At 41.1% G+C, this 20,785-nt stretch overlaps 3 protein-coding genes across 10 annotated transcripts in view; 2 read left to right on the top strand and 1 right to left on the bottom strand.

The window, feature by feature from the left end:
- arel1 (apoptosis resistant E3 ubiquitin protein ligase 1) overlaps window positions 1-4,748 on the bottom strand; it is a 35,627-nt gene extending 30,879 nt beyond the window's left edge. For 2 of the 5 annotated variants that reach the window (XM_062968312.1, XM_062968315.1), the window contains exon 1: window positions 4,613-4,748. The gene's annotated coding sequence lies outside the window, so the exon portion shown is untranslated. The remainder of the gene's footprint in view (window positions 1-4,612) is intronic. The other 3 variants (XM_062968314.1, XM_062968316.1, XM_062968313.1) reach the window with 2 other exon arrangements.
- On the top strand, window positions 4,692-16,004 carry fcf1 (FCF1 rRNA-processing protein). Its single transcript, XM_062968318.1, has 8 exons — window positions 4,692-4,809; window positions 8,871-8,938; window positions 11,151-11,222; window positions 12,112-12,260; window positions 12,894-12,966; window positions 13,806-13,893; window positions 14,232-14,326; window positions 15,753-16,004. The coding sequence occupies exons 1-8, from the start codon at window positions 4,807-4,809 to the stop codon at window positions 15,799-15,801; spliced, it is 597 nt and encodes a 198-aa protein (XP_062824388.1). The 5' UTR covers window positions 4,692-4,806; the 3' UTR covers window positions 15,802-16,004.
- A 2,718-nt stretch (window positions 16,005-18,722) lies between these two features.
- ylpm1 (YLP motif containing 1) overlaps window positions 18,723-20,785 on the top strand; it is a 78,833-nt gene continuing 76,770 nt past the window's right edge. Inside the window, exon 1 of one of the 4 annotated variants that reach the window (XM_016991315.2) lies at window positions 18,723-19,666. In XM_016991315.2, the coding sequence (XP_016846804.2) occupies window positions 18,830-19,666 (837 nt within the window). In that variant the 5' untranslated portion in view covers window positions 18,723-18,829. The remainder of the gene's footprint in view (window positions 19,667-20,785) is intronic. The other 3 variants (XM_062968311.1, XM_008124123.3, XM_008124168.3) reach the window with 3 other exon arrangements.

Raw genomic sequence — 20,785 nt, forward strand, 5'->3', positions numbered from 1 at the left:
AACACAACAGGAAGATACACTATAAGTGCATATTGATTTCCATTAAATAAGAGGATTTGAAAAATGAGCAGTAGAGAAAATTAAGCTATTTAAATATACAAGATTTAACAACACACCAATAGAAAGCCAGTGGCACATAATGGACTAGGAAACTGGGAGAGCTGCTCAGTTCAAACACCTACTCAGCCAAAGAAACCTACTGCTGTGACCTTGAACAAATCACATTCACTCAACCTTAGATGATATCAAGGACAACCCCCATCTGAACAAATTCCACAAAAACAAAAGACCTCTGATAGATTTGCCTTAGGGTTGCCATAAGTCAGAAATGACAGCAAGGCAATCCAACTGCCTTTGCTTCAGGGGCCACGGGCAGTCACACAAAATACAGGCAGAAGATATATTATAAGAGCAACTGAGTAAGAACCTAGTCAAAATTTCAAAATGGGGCTTCAACCATAACATGCAAGTGCTAGCTAACCTTTACAAAATATAAGTACAATGTATTTCACTAAACAGCATTTTGAACAGGAATTCTAGATAGTTATGAAAAACAGCAATAAACAGAACATTGGTTTCCCCAATACATATTCTAATAATTTGTGTACCAGACAGAAGAAAAAGTAGTTCAGTACAACTTCTACATGTGGTCATCTAGAAGGAATTGTTGCTCATCCTAAGTTACCAAATCAGTAATTGAGAAAAGGGGATGCAAGAGCAGGCTTATAGATAATAATATACCATTGTCTCTTTGTCACAAAGAAAGACGCTTTCCACAAAGGAATACTTTGTCTGTAGCAAAAACTGTATTACCACATTACACAGAGAGAAACAAGAATTCATGATTATTATAAAAGAGTCACAAAATTGGAAGTAATTCAATGGCTCATTAACTTTCAGTTTGTAAGGGTTTCCTTAAAGAATCCCTAAAACAAGGCCAGTGTAGGATTTCACAGCCTAAGACATTACCACTATATTTCATATAATAGACTATTCTACTGTGAATTTCAGTTTTTTGCAAATGTGTTTAATATTTATAGAAAGGAAACCTGACTCTTAGTAACAAGTATATTGTTTTGTTTTGCCTCCAATAAATAATAAACTCAAAATTAAGGGACCATTCAAGACCGGCTGAACATACCAGAAAATTCCGACAGCACTACAACCAAAACAGAAGGCCTGCTGTGAAAATCAAAGTAATCTGAAAAACAATTAAGGGAAATATTTTCCCAAAAGGGTTCATCTAAACCAGCAGTACAATCAAAACTGAACACTCCTGCAGAACAATGAAAAATACCTCACTGCAGCTAAATATGCAGACAATAATGCAGAAATTATTATAGGGCAGAAAGAAAGCTTTTAACATCAAGATGGACCCTAGAATGGGGCAACTGCCACCCACTGCCCATGAAACAAGAACAACGAGAAAGGATTTCTGTATCACTATTTGATTTCTTCAATACAGTAAGAAGAAGCTCTAACTTTCAAGACAAATTTAAAGCATTAAGTGAGGAAAGCCAGAACAAGGAACCAAACATTTGAGAATGGGAGTAAGCTTCTTCTAAAAGGTAATAACCAGGGTGACATAGTAGTTTGGGCAGTGGACTGTGGCCCTATCTGAAATGACAATTTAAAGCAGTTACAAAGCAGCACTGAAGCAAGTGGTTTCACTGTGCAGGTGATTACAAAGAAAATTCTGGAACCCGTTTAATAGCAATTACAAAGTACAGGTATGCATTAAATGCTATCTTTCCTTTGCTCATTTTCGTGACCCACACCAGTATGAAGCTAGCTTCCGACTGCATTAAATGGCCAGGGTAGATGGATCCTATGACTTGGAGACTTCAGCCATGGAGGCCCACTGGGTGACCTTGAGTAAGTCACTCACTCTCAACCTTAGAGGAAGGCAATGGCAAACCTGTCCTGAACAATTCATGCCAAGAACACACTGTCAGAGCAGTTTTCATAATGTGCTCCGCAGAGCCCTTGGGCTCAGTGAAGCCTACTGAGAGGTTCCACACTTCTTTCCCTCTCAAAGCTTTCCTTCCTCTTTCCTCCTCTTCCTGCCACCAAAAGCCTTTTCCCCTCAGCCCCTTGTAACAAAAGTTTCCCCCCTCCCTTTGTGGCCAAAATCCTTTTTTCCTCACATTCCTTGTCACCCAGATTCTTTCCGTCTTGACTTCCATGCTTCCAAAACCCTATTTCCCTCCCACTGCTCAGGGGTGTTTGTGCTTTTCCTGCATGGCAGAAGGTAGTTGAACTGGATGGCCCCTGAGGTTTCTGATATTACAGTAGAGTCTCACTTATCCAACACTCACTTATCCAACGTTCTGGATTATCCAACGCATTTTTGTAGTCAATGTTTTCAATACATCGTGATATTTTGGTGCTAAATTCATAAATACGGCAATTACTACATAGCATTATTGCGTATTGAACTACTTTTTCTGTCAAATTTGTTGTATAACATGATGTTTTGTGTTTAATTTGTAAAATCATAACCTAATTTGATGTTTAATAAGCTTTTCCTTAATCCCTCCTTATTATCCAACATATTCGCTTATCCAACGTTCTGCCGGCCCGTTTATGTGGGATAAGTGAGACTCTACTGTATTATTATTAGGTTGGATGGTGCTTAGGTTGTGCTTTTCCTGCATGGCAGAATAAAAGGGGTTGGACGGGATGACCCCCAGGATCTTCCACTGAAATACTGTTAAGTTTATGTTGGTTAAAATTGTCCTTCATTTTAAATATTGTATTGTTCCCTCTCTTTTTTGCACTACAAACAAGATATGTGCAGTGTGCATAGGAAATTGTTCGTGTTTTTTTCAATTAGTTCACACCAACATTCTCCCGCCAGCTATCTGCCACTGGCCTGGCCCATCGGTCAAATTTTAAAACACAATGCAGCAAAAGGTTTTGCCCATGCCTGATATATATACATAGTATACAATATAATATATGATATAAAAACATTTCTTGGGGCTCCATGAGAAACCTTTTTTCAAAAAGGGCTGAAAAAGTTTGAGAACCTCTGGATTGGAGTGTCACCTTTGGGTCATCAACATTTGGAAAGGACTTGAAAGCATGAAGTAGCTGAAATAACAGAATAATGCAGGCATGGGCAACCTTCGGCCTTCCAGGTGTTTTGGACTTCAACTCCCACAATTACTAATAGCCTATCGGAGGGCTGAAGGCTGAGTCCCCTTCAGGGTGAGAAGGGTGGGATATAAATGTCACAAATAAATAAAATAAATAAACAGCATCATAAGAATTTTCTTTCATGTCAGGAGCGACTTGAGAAACTTTAAGTCACTTCTGGTGTGAGAGAATTGGCCGTCTGCAAGGACACTACCCAGAAAATGCCCAGATGTTTGATGTTTTACCACTCTGTGAGAGACTTCTCTCATGTCCCCGTATGGGGAATTAGAGCTGACAGAGCTCTAGGTAGAGCTCATCCCACTCCTCAGATTCAAACCGCCACCTTTTGGTCAGCAGTCCTGACCAAAACCCATTGTGCCACAGGGGCTCCTTATCAGATGATAAGCACCCAGGTTAAAGAGTCAGTGTGGTGTAGTGCTTTGAGTGCTGGACTAGGGCTTGATTTGCACTGCCAGGTTTGAACTGCCTTATGTTCCGGCGGGAAGGTAACGGCGCTCCATGCAGTCATGCCGGCCACATGACCTTGGAGGTGTCTACGGACAACGCCGGCTCTTCGGCTTAGAAATGGAGATGAGCACAACCCCCATAGTCAGACATGACTAGACTTAACATCAGGGGAAAACCTTTACCTTTACCTATATAGTCAATGTAGACCAAGCATAGGCAAACTTGGACCCTCCAGGTGTTTTGGACTTCAACGCCCACAATTCCTAACAGCTGGTATACTGTTAGGAATTGTGGGAGTTGAAGTCCAAAACACCTGGAGGGCCCTGATTTGCCCACGCTTGATGTAGACCCATATGATAGTTTGAACTGAATTGTATGGGTCTACACCAGGCATGGCCAAACTTTGGCTCGCCAGGTGTTTTGTATTTCAATTCCCACAATACCTAACAGCATACTAGCTGTTAGGAATTGTGAGAGTTGAAGTCCAAAACACCTGGCGAGCCAAAATTTGCGCATGCCTGGTCTACAAACTGTATTATAGGGCAGTGTGGACCCAGCCTAGGACTCTGGAGACCGGAGTTCGACCTTGGGCGAGTCACACTCATTCAGCCTCAGAAAACCCCGCCATCATTTACAAACACAACAACAACAACAAGGTTAAGAGGAGTGCAAGGAGGAGATCAAGAAACACAGCAGGTGGTGCCTCTCCTATCGGGACATGGAGACTCAAACAGCGCCAGGAATGTGAGAATTTGGCCAGGTGCAAACCCAAAGCACATGGAGGAGCGAATGGAGCTACTTCTTTCCTCTCCTCAGGCGAAGAGGGCCCGGCGCCTCTCCCCATACACCCCAATAATCCCCACAGCAGGACCCGGAGGAACCAGGGATGGCTCTCGCTATCTCTCCCCGGGCGCCGCCCCCTTCCCGGCTGCAAGGCCTGCCTTCTCCCCTTTCCCCTTTCGCTCTCTTTTCCACCGGAGGAGGAGGAGGAGGATGTACTCACGGACGGCGTCTGCTCGAGGGCTGCGCACTCCCTCTCTCTCTCCTCTCTCTCTTTCTCAGAACAAGCTCCTGCTATTGACGCTCTCCCTCCCCTTTTCGCCAAGACCCGGACGTGACGTACAAACCCGCGGTCCAATGCAAGGTGCGCCGGAAGTGAGCCTTTTGGAGACGAGCGTGTGGTGAAGGGCCGGCAAGATGGTGAGTGTCTTCCCGGACCCGGGTTTTTAACCAAGGCCTAGTCGGCCTAGGTTAATTTTTTCGCTTCTTCAGCATGTTATGAGCATACTAGCAAGTGTGAATGGTGCAATTGGCCACCTTGATTAGCATCGAATGCCCTTGCAGCTTCAAAGTCTGGCTGCTTCCTGCCTGGAGGAACAATTAGGGCCAGCTAATTTTATATGTCGTACGCCGCTTTGAATTCCACCCACGGGAGAAAAGCGGGATATTAATAATAATAATAATACAGTAGAGTCTCACTTATCCAAACCTCGCGTATCCAAGCTTCTGGATTATCCAAGCCATTTTTGTAGTCAATGTTTTCAATATATCATGATACTTCGGTGCTAAATTTGTAAATACAGTCATTACAACATAAGATTACTGCATATTGAACTATTTTTTCTGTCAAATTTGTTGTATAACATGATGTTTTGGCACTTAATTTGTAAAATCATAACCTAATTTGATGTTTAATAGGCTTTTCCTTAATTCCTCCTTATTATCTAAGATATTCGCTTATCCAAGCTTCTGCTGGCTCGTTTAGCTTGGCTAAGTGAGACTCTACTGTAATAATAATAATAACTTCAATAAAGGATTTCCTCAAGCAGGAAGCAGCCAGACTTTGAAGCTGCAAGGCCATTCAATGCTGATCAAGGTGGCCAATTGCAACGTTCACATTTGCCTCAAGGTGGAGCCCCTGGTGGCGCAATGGGTTAAACCCTTGTGCCGGCAGGACTGCTGACAGAAAGGTTGCCAGTTCGAATTCGGGGAGAGCAGGTGAGCCCCCTCTGTCAGCTCCAGCTCCCCATTTATTTATTTACAGTATTTATATTCCATTCTTCTCACCCCGAAGGGGAATCAGGGCAAATCACAATGTACATATACATAGTAAACATTCAATGCCGTTAGACATACGGCACACACAGATAGAGACACAGAGGCTATTTAACATTTTCCAGCTTCTGGCTTCATGAGGGTATGCTCAATTTCAGCCACAGGAGGAGCTGCTGCTTCATCATCCACTGTGACACCGAGTCCTTGATGGAGTACTTCCTCATCTTCCAGCATGAATCCTGCTGGACATTTTTATGGTGGCGTAAATTAGTTAAATTAGCCTCCTCGCATAAATGGTCCCTAAATTTCCTACTTAACAGATGCAACTGTCTTTCGGGTTGCTTTGGTAAACAACGAGCTGAGGCTATGGTTGGGCACTCAATCCGACCTGGGCTTTGAACTCATGGCCTCTGAGTCAGAAGTGATTTATTGCAGCTGGCTACTAACCAGCTGCGCCACAGCCCATGTCAGAAGCAAACCGAGGGTACCAGTTGTAATGTATTTGAAAACACAAACAAAGTTTTAAAAACTTGGCATTATGAGATCATGACTCAGCATTTTATTTAGTTTTAATCTGTTTAATTGATTGATATGTGTTTTAATTGCTCATGTTTTAGATTGTTGATTTTGTTGAGATGCATTTTAATGTTTGTAAGCTGCTTTGAGTCCCCTTTGGGGTGGAGAAAAACAGGACAGAAATGAAGTAAATAAATATATAATGTCCTTTGACCAGTAGCTGGCCACTTGGAGTGCCTGTCACTTTTGGACCCTTGCTGGCTGAGGTGTTCTTGCGAATAGCTCTGTAGATCTTAGAAAACTATTTCTTGGTTTAAGGCGTTGGCGTGCTGGCAGATATCCAAACAGGTGATGGGCGGGAGATGTCACTGCCTTGGTCCTTTCATTGCTGGCTGCTACTTCCCAGGACATGAGAGAAGCCTCCCACAAGGATGGTGAAACATCAAACATCCAGGCATTCCCTGGGCAATGTCCTTGCAGACAGCCAATTCTCTCGGAGCAGAAGCGACTTGCAATTTCTCAAGTCGCTCATGACACACACACACAAAATAACTTGCCTCAAACAGACAAGAATTCTTTCTCCCATCCTGAACATTCCACAGATATATAAACTCTACTGCCTAGTTTCCAGTAGACCTCACAACCTCTGAGGATGCCTGCCATAGATGTGGGTGAAACATCAAGAGAGAATGCTTATGGAACATGGCCATACAACCCGGAAAACTCACAGCAACCCAGTGATTCCGGCCATGAACGCCTTTGACAATACTTTGCTTGTGTCTTTCCGGATGGCAAAATTGGGGGGGGGGGTGGAATGGATGGCCCGTAGGGGTCTCTTTTATGGTTCATTGAACAACGATAAAAAATAGCCTGAGAGAAGTGCCCCTTTTTTTCCTGTGGCCTCTCCACTTTGAGTTGACACCTTGTTTTCTCTCTGGGTGCATCAACACCGGGCATGGACAAACTTTGGCCCTCCAGGTGTTTTGGACTTCAGCTCCCACAATTCCTAACAGCTGGTAGGCTGTTAGGAATTGTAGAAGTTGAAATCCAAAACACCTAGAGGGCTGCAGTTTGCCCATGCTTTATCTACACTGTAGAGTTAATGCAATTTAACATCACTTTAACTGCCATGGATCAATGCTATGGAGTCCTGGGAATTGTGGTGATACACCAGCATTCTTTGAATGAATGAATGAGACTTTATTTCTATCCCGCTCTATCTCCCCAGTGGGGACTCAGGGTGGCTTGCAACATATAGTGAGGCAAACATTCAATGCCATATAAAATACAAAATAATATAAACCAAAACATAGAACCCAGTTTACATTTACACAAACAACAAAGACAACCAGACAATTGAAGATAAAATTAAAAGCATTTTAAAGATAAAATTAAAAGCATTTGAAAGCCAAATCCATATTCTTTGGCAGAGAAAGCAAAAGACTTTGTAACACTACAGCTCCCAGGTATCCATACCACTGGTCCATGGTGATTAAAGTAGTGCTGATCTGCATCAGTTCTACAGTGTAGATGCACCCCCTCTTTTACTTACAGTTAAGCTATTAAGATTCTGTATCCTATATCCAAAATGCTTGCGTTTTTGATTTCACTGTACTGTTCCGTTATATGGGCGGAGGCCACAAGAGGGCACAAAAGAGAGGACAGTCCATTCTATGAGGGTGGGTTGAAGAAGGAAGCAATTCCCTCCATGTTTTCTTGTTATTCCCCACACCCATGTCACCCCCCCCCCCCCCGGAAACAACCTTCGTTTATGATTTGGGAAGTGGGGAGGGGTAATTAAGCGAAAATGGGGAAAATTGTTTTCTCCTTCAACCCCACCCCCACCTCTAAAATGGACTATCCTATCGATTTCACATATTTTTAGAGTTTAGAATACAGTCTGTCCACCACATTTGTGACTTTGGCTTTTCTGGATTTTAGTATTCACAGATATGATTAAAAATATTATCTCTAGGAACCTCTAGGGCCTCCAGGATGACCTATGGTTAACTTCCTTCTCTCATACTGAAGGACCTAAATATAAATGGTGCTTTGAATGCTATTTTCCTGCTTCTTGGCAGGGAGTTGGACTGGATGGCCCATGAGGTCTCTTCGAACTCTATAATTCTATGATTTTATGATTTCTAGAAGTAATGCCTCTAGGAATCTAAGTCTTCCAATGTTGAGTTTCCAGCAGTTGTTGACTGTACAGTCATGTTAAAAGACATAGAAATTCATAGAGGTGTGTTTTCTCAAATAAAAAAATGACAATTTCTTTGCTTATGTTTTTTCACTTTCATGGGGGTGTCCAGTGTCTCTGTATTTGCATATGCATAGATAATGAGATATCTCAAGGATGGGACCCAAGTTTAAAAGCACGAAATTAACTTATTTCTTATACATATAGCCTGAAGTTAATTTTCTACAATATTTGTTAATAATGTTGTGCCTGAAACAAGGTTTGTGTGCATTGAAAGTGGGGGATGTTATTATTTCAGCCATCCATGTGGACAGTATTGGATTTTGGAGTATGTGATTGTAGGGGTGAAATCAAAGTTAAATGAAATACATAAAATAACAGTTAAGTTCTTCAAGGTACCACAGGATTCTCATTTCTGCTTTGCTGTTAGAAAGAATTAGAGAGGATGTTACATATTTCTTCAGAATAATGATTTATTATTAACTTGTAGGGGAAGCAGAAGAAAACAAGAAAATATGCTACCATGAAACGCATGATCAGCCTCCGTGACCAGAGACTGTGAGTACTATTTCAAGAATTTGTATTTGTATTGAACTCATAAGTTTGAACAGTTAGCTGATCTGAAATGTTTATAGTTTAGTCCTATATATATTTAAATGATAACATGTTAAATCTATTCATGTATAATGTTTAGATTAAGATTGAAAATGCGTCTTGCCTTATTTGGTACAGGCTTTTAAAAAAAATACTTACAAAAAGAACAAAGACCATTTTAAAAATCCATTTCCCCTCTAATTCCTTTAATACATTTATGCCTCCTGTAATGTTAAGACTGCAGTAGAGTCTCACTTATCCAACATATACGGGCTGGCAGAACGTTGGATAAGCGAAAATGTTGGATAATAAGGAGGGATTAAGGAAAAGCATATTATCATCTATTACGTTATGATTTTACAAATTAAGCACCAAAACATCATGTTTTATAACAAATTGACAGAAAAAGCAGTTCAATACACGGTAACGTTATGTAGTAATTACTGTATTTACACATTTAGCACCAAAACATCACAATGTATTGAAAACATTGACTGCAAAAACATTGACTACTTAAAAACTGACTACAAATAAATATAGAATTGCATAAAATGAGCTTATAGTAACAACACTGTTGGAAGTTAAATCTGTAAAAGTTCAGTCCTTGCTGCCTAGAGAAAGAGCTGTGGATTCAGGTGGGAGGCAGACTGTGTTGGATAATCCAGAACGTTGGATAAGTGAAGGTTGGATAAGCGAGACTCTAGTGTATTTTCATTTATACTCACACTTATGTTGATTCAGATCACTTTCCCTCTTAGCTCCATTTAAGAAGCTAACATTCTCTTTTAAAAAGGTTGAGTGGGAGAGATACAGTCACAAGGGTGTCTTTCAACTGAGCTAGTATGTCCCTTGAGCACTTTTATTTGTATTTATTGCCTAAGAATGAGAAACTTTGGGCAATAGATAGGCATTTTATAAAAAGGGTTTATTGAGGGAGAGGGGATTAAAATTATCACTGAAAAGGGGAAAAGAGCTCTTGGAACAGAGTACTTATTTATTTGTGTTTGTCACGTTAAACATTAAATTTAAATGGATGACAACACTCTTTTATCTTATATTCAGAATTAAATCATATGAGTAGGACCATTTTAATATCCTGCCTCCCACAAAAAAACCCTAGTGTTTGCCTGGCAGCTGTAATAAGCAAATGTCTTTACGTTTGTGTTGTGAATAAAATCAAATTTCTAGACACCAAAGAGAAGGCAGATTTTTGTCAGGCTTTGTGTTGAGTGAGAAATTGAAGGAAAACTACTGTATTTACTTGAGTATAATGCACCAGCAAATGTAATGTGCACCTCAATTTTTAAGGTGAGTTTTACAAAAAAAAAAAGGGGGGGTTGCTGTCAAATGTAATGTGAGGCAGTGGTGGCTGTGAAAAGGCTAGTCAGAAGCCACGCCCCCTCCAACAGGCCTGGTAGGAAGCATGTAGTGGCCACGAAAAGGCTGGTGGGAAGTCACGACCCTCTTCCTAGCCTTCCCAACAGCCTTTTTGCAGCCAACATCAGCTTCCCACCAGCCATTTCGCAGCCACCCCTGCCTCTCCATCCTTTGTCCCTAGCTGGAATCTCTTGCCCATTAGCACAGGTAGGTTTAGGTGTGCCATTCTAATGTACCATCAAATCTAATGCACACCTCAACTTTAGTGATATAATTTAACCTAAAAAGGTGACCATTGGACTCTAATAAATATGGTATTTACTTCTAGAATATGACCCCCTGATTATCAATGGATTTGATATTAATAGTTTCAGTTACCTATGCACCAAAAAAAAAATGCTCCTGGAAGTGTTGTCGAAGGCTTTCATGGCCAGAATCACAGGGTTGCTATGCTTGCAAGTCTCTCTAGATCAGTGGCTCTCAACCTGTGGATCCCCAGATGTTTTGGCCCTCAACTCCCAGAAATACTAACAGCTGGTAAACTGGCTAGGATTTCTGAGAATTGTAGGCCAAAACACCTGGGGATCCACAGATTGAGAACCACTGGTTTAGATCCTCCAGTGTGATTCTATGGTATGTTCAAGTCCAAATATATGGTAGTTTTGCAATTATTCTGAGTTTCAGGAGAGTCTAGCAACATATCCCCAGAAGATATGAGGTCATACTGTATGTATTTATTTTTATGTTTTGATAACAGGAGATAATGCATATAAACATTTTTACTTATTGTCATTTCTAGCAAAGAGGCAGATCGAGCAAAACCCAAGGAGAAAAAGAAGCAAGATCCAAGTGCACTCAAAGAGAGCGAGGTGTAAGTATTAATTTATTAGCTTCTCTGTTTTTTTTTCCATAGGGGTAGCATGAAAATGACCAAATCTGAGCACAAATCTCTGTATGTGCAATTTGGGGGTGCTCATGGATTAGCATCAGTCTAAAGACCACCACTTTCCAGTCAGTTCTGCACTGCAGTATATCGCCCACACATATAGCCCTCCACAGATTGACTAATGCAGTCTAATACAGAGGGAAATTGCTGCACTTAAAAGATTGTCAAATGACAGGTAGCTAGATATGATTTAAGCGAAGGATGAAGTTTGTTGTAGGGGGGGGGGGGGAGGCAATGTTTCTAATGTCATTTCCAGTCAGACATGCAAATATACTGAAAACTCAAATCCTGAAAATGAACCCATTTCCAGGGGGAAAGGTGTAGACAATCATGGCATCCTGTCTCTGGTTGTGACATTTTCTAGTTTCAGAGAAATTGGGCAATTTCTTATGTAGACTTCAAGATGAAACCAACATGGGGGTTTCTTGGTAAGATTGTTCAGAAGGAGTTTGTCTTTCCCTTTATTTGAGGCTGAGTGTATGTGTAGGTTTCCATGGCCAAATGGCAATTTAAACTCTGGACTCCCAGAGTTCTAGTCAACACAACAACTATGTTACACTAGCTCTCTCCCTTCTTAATAACACACATTTAAAGATTCAGAACTTAATCTTGATTGGATGCATCTTCATATTTTAACTTCCAAGTACATATTGCTGACATTTGAAACAGATTTTCTGAAACATGAGGATCATAGTATTCTTTGAACAGTTAAAATTAACTGAAGTTTATATGCCAAGGAATAACACTTCTGGAATATTGTGCACCATGTGTATATAGTATGTTTCATTTCACTTCTTATTTGTTTATTTTTCAGCCCTAAATATCCATCTTGTTTGTTCTTCCAATACAACACACAACTAGGACCTCCTTACTATATCCTGGTTGATACCAATTTCATTAATTTTTCCATTAAAGCCAAACTGGATTTGGTTCAGTCAATGATGGATTGTCTTTATGCCAAATGTAAGTATCTACAGCTGTTGCAATTTATTCTAAAGGATAGTATTATGATAAAATTACAAACTATGAGAAGGCCCCGTTACAAAGAACATCGATGAGGCAGATATAACAATGAGGGACTAGGTTCTCATATTTATTGTTTATTTATTTAAAAGTCTGCTGTTAAGTGCTTTACTATTTGATTGGCAAATGCACCTGTGATTATTTAAAATGGCATATTTTCTTTCTTTTTTAAAAAGTAGTGAGCCAGAGATCACCAGTTTATGGTAATTTTAATAAAATTTATTTATTAAAATTTTGTTATGAAGTTGAAAAGTAAACAACATTTCAATTAACAAATTTGATCAACTGATAATTACAATCAAAGAACTCTTCGTTCATAATGTGCTTTCTTTCTGATGCGCAGAAAACTTACATTAAGTGTAAAAAGAGAAACCAGTCAACTGAAGAATGTGCTGTGTAATTTTGATAATCTCCTGTGAGTCTTCCATGGAGACTGTCTCAAGGAGGTTAATAAAGTAACTGCATGAGTAAATATGCAGAGATTTGAAACCTAAGTCATTTCAGAAAGCATTACCTGTAATAGAATGCTGTTGTGCTGGTTTGTAATATTATAGTGGTATTCTTTTCCTAAAGGTATTCCCTGTATCACTGATTGTGTTATGGCTGAAATTGAGAAACTGGGGCAGAAGTATCGTGTGGCCCTCAGGTAAGTACAGGTTGACTAAGTTCTGTTCTTCATTTTATTTTGTAACATCTGTGGACATGTTTGTTGGTGCCTGCATGTCTGCCTGCCACTCTTGATTTCTAGCCCACCACGCAAAGGTTTTTGTACCTGAGAGGCTGGCACCAATTCCTAGCACCATATTTTATTAAAACTACCCCATACGTTTTTGTATCTGGGAAACTAGTCCAGATAACAGGAAAGTGTTTTAGGAATCAATCTGAGTGTTAGGGTAGCTGAGGGATATGTGTGATGTATGTATATTTTGCTTATTTTGTTGCAGTGCTTTGTTAGTTATTTTCTGGTAGTGGGGTTCTTGACTATTGGGGGTGTTGTGTGTTTTGCCTAGCTATAGTTTTGTTGTTGTGAGTTGGGGTTCTATCTGATGTCTGCTACCTTGATTTTGTGTGTGAATCTCTAGGCATCACCATTTTGCCTTCTATGAAATAGGAACTGAAGCTGTAAGTATAGCTAGTGTTTTGAGTTTTAGAGCTCAGATTTCTACTTCTGCCTTTCATTTAAACAAATTCTTAGGCATGTTACTTCTCTTTCCCAATTTGCCTCATAGGGAATCATTATTTTGTGTGACTGGTCATACCCAACATGGCAACCCTTTGTGAATTGCCAAACTTCTCAGCAACAGCTGTTTTGTTAAAGGTTCTCAGCACTTGCTGAAAATTTTTAAAAACCCAAACTTGGAGATCCATGCCTAAAGCATAAATATGTAGAATTAAGGCTCATCCTTGATTCAAGATCTGGCTTCTTTATTCTGGTATGTTTAAATGGTTGGCTAGTACCTAATTTTCTTTTTTATGATTCTACAGGATAGCAAAAGACCCCCGATTTGAACGCTTACCATGCACTCACAAAGGGACTTATGCAGATGACTGTTTGGTACAGAGAGTCACTCAGGTATCTCTTGTAGGAATTTCTGCAGTTTATTATTTACATCCAAAAGTATATGAAGCCATGTAATTTTACTGCCAGTAACTTGAAAGAAGCTGATACTCAACAAAGGAGCTTCCCTATACTGTAGTTAATGCTGCTTAATTCATAAGACTATATCATAATTGCAAACAGATGATTTCAGGGTTGATAATTCCATTTCCTCACCTCTCATTTCATGAATAAAATATTTGTCCAAATTACTGTTTATTTGGAAATAGATATTCTCTAGCACTTCCTGCTTCAAGAGAATTCAAACATCTGGTTTATTTTCTCAATATAAATCTGCTTCTTTTTTTCTGCAGCATAAATGTTACATAGTGGCTACTGTAGACAGAGATCTCAAGCGAAGAATACGAAAAATACCGGGAGTCCCTATAATGTATATATCGAATCATAGGTGAGTGAGTTTCCAAGATATTATATATGATAAATTGAATTGGCAGTTCATTTTGTAATAGTGGATTTTGAATATTTGGAAGCAAGTACAGTAGAGTCTCACTCATCCAAGCCTCACTTATCCAAGCTTCTGGATTATCCAAGCCATTTTTGTAGTCAATGTTTTCAATATATTGTGATATTTTGGTGCTAAATTTGTAAATACAGTAATTACAACATAACATTACTGCGTATTGAACTACTTTTTCTGTCAAATTTGTTGTATAACATGATGTTTTGGTGCTTCATTTGTAAAATCATAACCTAATTTGATGTTTAATAGGCTTTTCCTTAATCCCTCCTTATTATCCAAGATATTCGCTTATCCAAGCTTCTGCTGGCCCGTTTAGCTTGGATTAGTGAGACTCTACTGTATGTGTATTTTCAGATTAACTGAATTGTGTAAAGGAGATTCTTGGTAATATTAAAAGCTGTAACATGTTTACATTTGCAGTGGTTCCATTTGGAACCTGATGCTGGAATAAGGTATCAATACAAATGTATCTAGTTTACTGTACAACTGTGTGTTATCTGGCTACATAAAATTAAAACTGAATGCTAAACACTTCTGCTTACAAGTAATTTTTTTGAGTTCAGTGGAGCTCACCTCCAAGTAATTGTGGTTATGACAGGAGGTAGTCTTACATGGAAGGCTGATGCTATTTCAATAAACTCTCTTTCTTGTATATTGGATGAACCTTGAGACTCATGATAGAACATACCCAAAATTCAGATTGTGAGATTAGATAAAATACATGATCTCAGCATCAAGCAGCTGCTCATATGTATGCATTTGTAAATAAATAAATAGGAAATTCAATAACTTTAGATCCTTGACAGTTATAGGTAAATATATTTTGCAAGTTTGTATCTATTATATTAAATTCAAATAAACCTAAAAAATACAAACTATATGTGTTTATTCAGAAATAATCCCGTTTAAGTGAAATGGAACTTCCTCTGGGGCAAATTGAATATAGGATTGCAACCTAAGTTCATGTAATTGCATTTTCTCACATGCACATTTCTTATTCTTGTACCTCTCATGCATCCCTGTTCTCAATAATGAAGGTGAATTGTTTAATTTCCTTGTAGCAAAAAATACATTTTACATCTGTAATCATTACTTTTAACTCACTGGTATCATATATTGAATTTCTGCAGTAGTTGTAGCTCTTGTCACTTGCTGTTCACCATTTGAGTGCTAACATGTCACTTGCTTAGCTATATAGTTTATTGATTCATTTAGACCATGTACCATTATATTAAAGGATTCAAAAGGAATATATAATGCTAGCAAATACCATGTCCTCTTACTATGAACTTATAGTGCACCATGGTGAAAATATGATGCAACATTTCACAAAAGACTTCTTCTCTCATTTTAGGTATAATATTGAGCGGATGCCTGATGATTATGGAGCACCTCGATTTTAACCTGCTTCTAGAAAGAAACAAAATATGTCTGCTATTTTTTATTTTCCAAATATTGAATCTGTTCTAAGGTTCCTTTTTTCTAATTCCCTTTGTATGGTGCTTGGTACTGGATTGCTTTCTTAAACATCTTTTCCAGAAAAAAAAGACAATGCAATCTTTTTCTTGCTTTATGATCCAGAATAAATATTCCTCATTAAGTAAAAGTAGATTTATTTGATTCCTTTCTCTGATCGCATGCATTTAAATTAGGTTTACACATGACACTCCTGTGCAGTGTGTTAGGATGGACCCACTAATGGGAGTAATTCAAAATTTTGTTTACTTTCTGGCAATTACAGAAATGTATAATGTTCTGAAAATCTGAGCTCTGTAAAAAGAAAGTATCTGGGGTGCCATCAAATTACAATTTGTTCTGTCAAATCTCTGCAAAATTAGCAGCACGAGAATGTACATTCAGCTCTGGAAAATTATAAGGAATAGAGACTCTGCATTTAAATTTAGTTTGAAGTAGATTGTGAGTGCATCTGCACTGTAGAAGTCATGGAATTTCACACCACTTTAACTGTCATGGATCAATACTGTGGAATTATGAAAGGTGTAATTTTACAAGATTTTAGCCTTTTCTGCTAAGATGTTGGCATTTCACAGAACTACAAATCCCATGATTTCATAGCATTAAGCCAAGTCAAAAATTAAAAAAGGTAAAGGTTTTCCCCTGACATTAAGTCCAGTCATGTTTGACTCTGGGGGTTGGTGCTCATCTCCATTTCTAAGCCGAAGAGCCAACATTGTCCTTAGACACCTCCAAGATCATGTGGCTGGCATGACTGCATGGAGCGCTGTTACCTTCTAGCCGGAGCAGTACCTATTGATCTACTCACATTGGCATGTTTTCGAACTGCTAGGTTGGCAGAAGCTGGAGCTAACAGCGGTCGCTCACGCCGCTCCTGAGGTTTGAACCTGGGACCTTTCGGTCTGCAAGTTTAGCAGCTCAGTGCTTTAACACACTTCGCCACCGGGGCTCCTAAATAATGTCAAAAATACATTACAGTAAATGCTTATCTGTAAACACTGTCTTAGTACACACTGCTTCAATACAATAACCTCCCCAAGTATTACAGATTGCAGTTAGTCTGCAGTGCCTTTCATGTTCCTTGATTCATGTTTGGACGCTGCATTTGGTGGTCCCTATGTAGACTTGTCCACAGTTGCATGGTATATGCATAGGAAAGCTGGTGAAGCAACACAACCTACAAACTTTCTACAGGGCCACTAAGAAAATCCAACAAATGCTAAGTTCAGCAAATGACAAGAGGAATCCTCTCACCTCTGCAGAAGTCTACCGTATACCATGCACTTGTGGATAGATCTACATAGGGACCACCAAACGGAGCATTATCCAGATACGAATCAAAGAACATGAAAGGTACTGCAGACTAACTCAACCAGAGAAGTCAGCCATAGCAGAGAGCACTTGATGAACCAACCTGGACACAACATATTATTTGACTTTCCACAGATATATAAACCCCACTTGCCTAGTATCCAACAGATCTCACAATCTCTCAGGATGCCTGCCATAGATGCAGGCGAAATATCAGGAAAGAATGCTTCTGGAACATGGCCATACAGCCTGGAAAACACACAGCAACCCAGTGATTCTGGCAATGAAAGCCTTCGACAACACATATTTAATTCTGTTTTAATGTTTGTATATTTCAAATTGTATTGAAATGCCTTTAATATAGGTCACTTTGAGTCTCCATGTGGAGAAAAAAAACGGGGCATAAATAAAAATAATATAATAATGTCATGGTGGGCCTTAACTTTGACACATGTCCAAAACCAAAGTCAACTTATTTATTTATTGTGTCAAAAGCATTGCATAATAAGTTTAAAACTGATAAAATAAAGGGATCACAAGCACCTAAATAGTTTTAGACCAGTCAGTCTCAACCTGTGGGTCGCCAGGTGTTTTGGCCTGCAACTCCCAGAAATCCCAGTCAGTTTACCAACTGTTAGGATTTCTGGGAGTTGAAGGCCAAAACATCTGGGGACCCACAGGTTTATTTATTTATTTATTTGTTACATTTATATGCTGCCCTTCTCACCGCGAAGGAGACTCAGAGCGGCTTACAAATTAAATTACATACAATATTATTAGCATAGTACAATACTGGCAATACATTACTATATTGTACTATATCAATATATTGTAATATTAGTAATATTACATGTAAACTATAATATATAATTAATACTATTATATTGTATTAGTATTATATCATATTGCAATATAATATTATGAATATTATATGTATATACAACATGTTATAATTATTATATATTATTGTAAATTATATTGAATATAACTAGCATAGCATATTATTGGGTTGAGGACCACTGCTCTACAGCCTCTCTTTTTCCTTGACGTTCTGTGTATAAGAGTATGCCCACAACAGTGGATTAAAAAAAAATCAATAGATTTTTTAATTTCAATAATTATATTACTTCTCATTTGAAGGCTAAAATGTCTGGGAACCCCAAGAGTTGAAAACCACTGTTTTACACCAAAAGCGGGCAACAGCGATCGCATTGTCTGTAGCTTTAAACAACTCTTCCTCTATACATGAGGCAGGACATTGTGGGCAAGCATACCGATGCGGAGTTGTTTGTTCGGCTCCACAGTCACACAAGGTGGAGGATTCCTCCAGGTAGTGCCATTTTGCCAGGTTGTGTTTTGATCTGTCCACTCCGCTTATGAGCCTGTTCAGGGACTTCCTAGTTGCCCATCCTTGCTTTGCCTCTGGAGGCAGAAGTCGACTTGGCGGTCTTAGAAGAAGAGGAAGAAGTGCATTCTCTCTGGGGCCAGCCGGAACCGCTCTACATTTCAAGGAAGCCACGCTCTATGGTTGCTGAGGGTTGCGCGCCCTCAGTGCGCAGCCGCAGTGATCCGTTGCTGCCGCTGCCTTCGCGGCCTGTCGAAGGCCCACCCGCTCGCTCGCTCCCTCCCTCCCTCCCCGGCGCCATGTACCCGACGTGGGGCATGTACGGGGCGGCCCCGGGGCCTTACCCGCCGCCCGGCATGATGCCGCCGCCTCCCGCCATGCCGGGCCCTCCGCCGGCCATGCCGCCCCCGGCGCCCCTGAGCGGCTACGGCGGGCCCTCGGCGGCGGCGCCCTCGGCGGGGGGCTTCCTCAGCTTCCAGGAGCAGCACTTAGTCCAGCTGCAGCAGCTCCAGCAGATGCACCAGAAGCAGATGCAGGCGGTGTTGCTGGGCGGGCCCGCTCCTCCCGGGGGGCCTCCGCCGGGCCTGCCGCCTCCGCTGCCCGGCGCCTCGGGCCCAGGCCCGGCCTCCCCGTGGCCCAACGCCCCGCCGCCCCCGCTGCCCGTGCGGAGCTACCAGCAGCAGTTCCAGCACCGAGAGCCGACCTTCCGCAATGCCGTGCCGGAGGAGGCACCCGAGCCAGCCCAGGCGCCCGAGGCCTGGAAGGGCCCCGCCAGCAGCCTGGATATGGACATGGACCTCTCCTCTTCGCCGCCGCCCGGGCCCGCGCAGAGCCAGACCTCGCCCCAGGCTTACCTGCCTCACTCGCAAGCCTCGTCGTCGTCGTCGTCGCAGGCCTTTCCGGACCCCGCCGCCGCCTCCCAGCCTTACCAGCCTGCTTCCCAATTGCCGCCCCAGCCTCCCAAGCCCATGGCGCCACCCAGCTCCAAGCCCGAGCCTTGCTTCGCCTCCTCCCAGGTGGTTCAGCCCCCTCCTGACTCCCAGGAGTTAAGAAAAGGCAGTGGCCCCGACCTGGAGGTTAGAGGGGAACTGCAGCAAAGCACCCCCAAAACAGACCTCTCTGCGATGAATCTCCAGGTAAGAATAACCGACCCGCTGAAACCATGTCATAGAACAGTGGTTCTCAACTTGTGGGTCCCCAAATGTTTTGTCTTTCAATTCCCAGAAATCCTAAAAGCTGGTAAACTGGCTAGGAGTTTCTGGGAGTTGTAGGCCAAAACATCTGGGGACTCACAGGTTGAGAACCACAGTCATAGTAAAAGTAGGGATTCATCCTGACATTAAGTTTAGTCGTGTCTGCTGGGGGGTGGTGCTCATCTCCATTTCAAAGCCAATGACCCAGAGTTGTCCATAGACACTTCCACGGTCATGTGGCCAGCATGACTGCATGGAGCACCGTTACTTTCCTGCCAAGGCGGTACCTATTGATCTACTCATATTTGCATGTTTTCGAACTGCTAGGTTGGCAGAAGCTGGGCGTAACAGTGAGAGCTCACCCCGCTCCCCGGATTTGAACCGCTGACCTTTCAGTCAGCAAGTTCAGCAGCTCAGAGGTTTCACCCACTGTGCCATCAGGGGGCCTTCTGTCATAGAATAATAGAGTTGGAAAGAAACCACATGGGCCATCTAGTCCAATCCCCTGTCATGCAGGAAGGCACAATCAAAGTATCCCTAACTGATGGCCATCCAGCTTCTCTTTAAAAGTTTCCAAGGAAAGAGTTTCCACCACAGTCCAAGGCAGAGAGTTCCACTGCTGAACAGCTTGTATGGTCAGAAAGTTCTTACTAATGTTCAGAACTGGTAGGTCTGAACCAAGAATCATAGAATAGTAGAGTTGGAAGAGTCCTCGTGGGCCATCCAGTCCAACCCCCTGCCAAGAAGCAGGAAAATCGCATTCAAAACATCCCCCAACAGATGGCCATTTAGCCTCTTTTTAAAAGCCTTCAAAGAAGGAGCCTCCACTACACTCCAGGACAAAGAGAGAGTTCCGCTGCTGAACAGCTCTTACAGTTAGTAAGTTCTTCCAAATGTTCAGGTGGAATCTCCTTTTCTGTAGTTTGAAGCTGTTGTTCCGCATCATAGTCTCAAAGGCAGCAGAAAACAAGCTTGCTCCCTCCTGCCTATCCCCTCACATATTTATACATGGCCCTCATCATGTCTCCTCTCAGCCTTCTCTTCTGCAGGCTAAACATCCCC

Source organism: Anolis carolinensis, chromosome 1, assembly GCF_035594765.1.
Source record: "Anolis carolinensis isolate JA03-04 chromosome 1, rAnoCar3.1.pri, whole genome shotgun sequence".
Lineage (NCBI taxonomy): Eukaryota > Metazoa > Chordata > Lepidosauria > Squamata > Dactyloidae > Anolis > Anolis carolinensis.

Bases quoted from the DNA above. Each gene is read 5' to 3' on its own strand.
- fcf1 (XM_062968318.1), top strand. The intron at 12,261-12,893 runs GTAAGTATCTAC...CTTTTCCTAAAG, and splicing joins GGATTGTCTTTATGCCAAAT to GTATTCCCTGTATCACTGAT. The intron at 12,967-13,805 runs GTAAGTACAGGT...ATGATTCTACAG, and splicing joins AAGTATCGTGTGGCCCTCAG to GATAGCAAAAGACCCCCGAT.